The 4043-nt window shown below is 41.7% G+C and overlaps 1 protein-coding gene across 1 annotated transcript; it reads right to left on the bottom strand.

Annotated features, from left to right (window-relative positions):
* Positions 1–337: 337 nt before the first annotated feature.
* On the bottom strand, positions 338–3793 carry LOC117245938 (uncharacterized). The gene is made up of 6 exons (XM_033609559.2): positions 3680–3793; positions 2175–2210; positions 1473–1736; positions 1151–1393; positions 866–1075; positions 338–771 (listed from the first exon to the last, which is right to left on the bottom strand). Exons 1-6 carry the CDS (start codon positions 3708–3710, stop codon positions 659–661), a joined length of 897 nt encoding a protein of 298 aa, XP_033465450.2. The 5' UTR covers positions 3711–3793; the 3' UTR covers positions 338–658.
* Between the last annotated feature and the right edge of the window lie 250 nt (positions 3794–4043).

Genomic DNA, 4043 nt, shown 5'->3' with positions numbered 1-4043 from the left:
AACTTTCAGGTTCAAGTAGGGGTTCTGTTGTATCTGTCCTCTCTGTTTTCAAAACAAAGCTTTGTAGTTTGTTTGTTTGTTCTTTTTTCAAAAATATATTAATAACTCGTTCAGCATCTCTGAAGTTGTTTTTCTTTTCATTTTCTTTGTTCTTCACCTCTGTGTGGTCATTTTGTTCCTGTTTTTAGAACAGTTCTACCAGACAAACTGCATAGTAACATAAAAACCAAACACAGAGAGAAAAGATGCTTGTCATTTTGTTTCATTTCATCTGAAGAGATTTTAAAATTGAAATTGAAGCAAACATGAACAACAACATGACTCACAGCAGAATCTGAACAACTATCAGCTTTAATTTGGACCAAAAACATGTTTACTGCTTCGTCGACAGTAAACACATCAGGACACTTGTCCAGGGGCCTGAATCATGAGTCAGCTTTAACTGAGTCACCCTGAGTTCTCAGGCTCCACTGAACCTGACGCACAGCTGCTCACATTAGAAGATTAGAAAAGTTTAAAGAGAGTCAGAGATCCTGAGTTCAACATCATCTACAAGTCAAACTACAACATGTGGAGTTCCACAGGGAAGCGTTCTTGGTCCTCCACTGTTTCTCATCTACCAAGGACCTGAAACATTTTAGCTTCATTTCACGTCAGTTCAGAAGTGATGCTCCATGGTGACAGCATTGATGACATCATCATCATCATCGTCCAATCCCTCCTCAGCCTGGGTTGGCGGGGTTATCACCATGGAGACAGGCAGGTCATTTCCTGCAGTCAGAGCAGGTTAGAAAGAGTTCTGTTAGAGACAAGTGTCAGTCAACACCAGATTGATTGATTGATTGATTGATTGATTGATATATACCTGTGGGCCGTTGTTGATGTAAAGACATGATGAAAGTGGAGATGCAGTACGGACAGAACACCACCAGGTGGCAGACCACTCTGAACACAAGGTGGAGGTGGCCTGAGTCAGGGGGCGGGGCTGCAGATGTGGGCGGGGCTACGTCAAAGGTCATGGCTGCAGAAGTGGGCGGGGTCAATGTAGGAGGTGGAGCTGTGGTTGTAGGTGTACCTGTAGAGAGAATCCCACCTGGTCAGGTGAATATCTGGATGAATGAACTCCTGAAATCAAAGGTAACCTCCTGACCTGTGACAGTGAGCCAGCTGGGTGGAGACTCTCCATGACCTGTGATGTCACACTTGTAGAGGCCTTCATCAGACCTGGTTACATGGCGGATGGTCATGTGACCTGCAGGCTCAGTCCTGATGAAGGAGCCATCTTTATAGAAAGCAGCTGGGAGGTTGGAGGACGTCTTTGTTTTACAGTGCAGAGTGACATCATGTCCCTCCATCACAGGGAGGACAGGACTCTGCAGGATCACTGATCCACCTCAACACAGAGACAAACTACAGCATTTCATCCATTTACACACAGCTTCATCAACACTGACTCCACAGTCTGATCTTACCAGTGACACTGATGTTGATGCTCTTACTGGTTGCTCCCTCTCTGGACTCACACCAGTAAACTCCACTGTCCCATGGGAGGATGAGGCCGATGTTACAGACAGAACCAGGTGATCTCCCCCAGGTTACACCACATTCAGTTCTGGTGTCTGTGGTTGTGTTCCTCCTCAGAGTCCATCCAGCAGAGCTGTCGTCCTCCTCACAGCTCAGAGAGACAGACTGTCCTTTGAACATCTGAGAGCTGCTGGGACTCACAGTCAGAGAGGCTGCAGGGAGGAAGGGAGCAATACACCTTCAGCACAATACCTATATGACACTCTTTCATACGCACCAACCTTTCCCAATTAAGTTCCCCATCCTGAAAAGTAGCTTTTCCAGGAGCTTTCCACTCTCTGGGAATAATTTGCAGCCCTATCATTATTGCAGTCTGGGTCCCTTTTTTTTCTTTCTTTTGTTTTTACACTGAAGGAAGGCTGACAGAACCTCAGTGCCTCACCAACAGTTTCAGACAGAATGCAAAATGTGAACATCTTTAATGTAGCTGTGAATAAATGAGACCTCAGACTTCTAAATGACAAACTGCTCTCACATCAACAAGTCTAAACTCTCACAATAACTTTCTGACACGTTGTAAATCTCACACTACATCTTCTGTCTACAGAGACTCAGCCATGTTTCAGATGTGACAGAAGAAGTTTACTGACCTTGGTTTGTTGTGCAGCTCAGCAGTGAGGTCAGACCTGAAGACAAAGAACACTCATGTTAGTTTGAGGCTGTGATACAACGAGACCTTCGACACAACTGACGAACACCTGAGTGCAGCAACACAGAAAGATCTTTGTATCACATACTGATGAACACAGAGATGAGGAGGAAACACATCAGAACATTACACTGATCTATTTAAAGGAAAATTAACAACAGCAGTCTCAAAATGAAAAAAAAATATCAGAACTTTCTGAAAAACATTTTCACAATCTTTCAAATAAACACATGTTGAGAATTTCATATAACTCTTTTCATACAAACAAAACTGTAACACAAAGTGCTTCATACAATGGAACAAATGTGATAGCTCGGACCAAGACCGTTCAGACCTTAAAAAACAATAAAAGGATCTTAAACTCAATTCTGATGCACACAGGAAGTAAATGCAGACTTAAAAACTGGTGTAATGTGTGCTCTCTTTCTGGTCCTCGTCAGCACATGTGCAGCTGACTTTTGTAGTAATTGTATTTGAGGATTTTTTTTTTTTTAGGAAGACCAGAAAGTAGACCATTACAGTAATAGATTCTGTAGGTAATAAATGTATGAACTGGGGTCCCTGTGTTGGCTGGAGAAGGAAATGTTCGCACACTGGCATGATCTTAAGGTGATGAAATACAGTTTCAGTTATGTTTCTAATAGTTCAAAACTAAGGTCAGAATCAAAGATAACTCCGAGGTTTTTACTTGTTGGCAGGGTTTTAGTGTCAATATTTGCAGTTTCTGTCTCTGAACTTCAGGACCAATAGGCCTAATTAAGATCTCAGTTTTGTTGTGTAGAAACTTCTCTGACTTGATATCTAAAATCCAGTTTAAAAAATGTCATAATTTGACCTTAAGTCAACAGGAGACATGGCAACGCATAGCGGTGTGTCATCAGCATAACTGTGGACGTTTACACCGTGCCTGCCGATGATGTTTCCAAGTGGCAGCATGAAGAGATTAAAAAGTGTCTGACCTAAAATTGAACCTTGAGGAACACCACCATCCATTTTATAGCTTCTTGATGAACATTCCTCCATGGTTGCATAAAATCAGTAAGATAGGATTTACCCTACTGTATCAAAGGCAGCACTTAACAGCCTCGACCAGTGCTGTCTCTGTGCTGTGATTGGTGCAAAACCAGATTCATATTGTTCAAACATACTGTCGTCGTCCAGAAAATCATTTAACTAAATAAAAACAAGCTTCTCTAAAATTTTGCTTAAAATGGCAGCTTGATCTGTACTTATGAAGAGGTGAACTGTTTCTTTTCAGATTGGCTTGACCACGGTGGTCTTAAAAGCAGTGGGGATAAACACCCTTCTGAAGAGAATAGTTTACAATATTAAGACATTATGTTAACGTTACAGGGCATTTCTATAAAAAAAACAACTAAGATTTCTCTTTGTTCTTGTATTTCTTTCAGTTTGATGATTTTAGAAACATAAACAGGTGATACTTACAGAGCAGCAGCAGCAGAGAAGTTTCCTCCATCCTGTTACTTGGTGAAATGAGAGCTACGTGTTGATGAGAGGTGTGATCAGCTCATGGTTACATCAAGTAAAAGCCCCCTCCTTCCTCTGTGGCAGGCAGTGTTGTAGTTTCATCTCTACACACTGTTAGATTTCTGTGTTCAGTCAGAATAAAACAGATCAATTCAGTTTTAAAATGAGGCACTTAGTCTCAACATGGAGTGAAGAGAGATGAAAAAGTAAAACTTGAGATGAAAAATAAGCAACTGAAACATCAATGTAAATAACAGTGACACCTCACTAACACCAACACTGTGTGTGTGTGTGTGTGTGTGTGTGTGTGTGTGTGTGTGTG

The sequence above is a fragment of the Epinephelus lanceolatus genome, chromosome 22 (genome assembly GCF_041903045.1).
Source record: "Epinephelus lanceolatus isolate andai-2023 chromosome 22, ASM4190304v1, whole genome shotgun sequence".
NCBI classification, from domain to species: domain Eukaryota; kingdom Metazoa; phylum Chordata; class Actinopteri; order Perciformes; family Serranidae; genus Epinephelus; species Epinephelus lanceolatus.
Note: the sequence above shows the minus strand (reverse complement) of the source record. Positions and strands in the feature narration are given on the sequence as shown.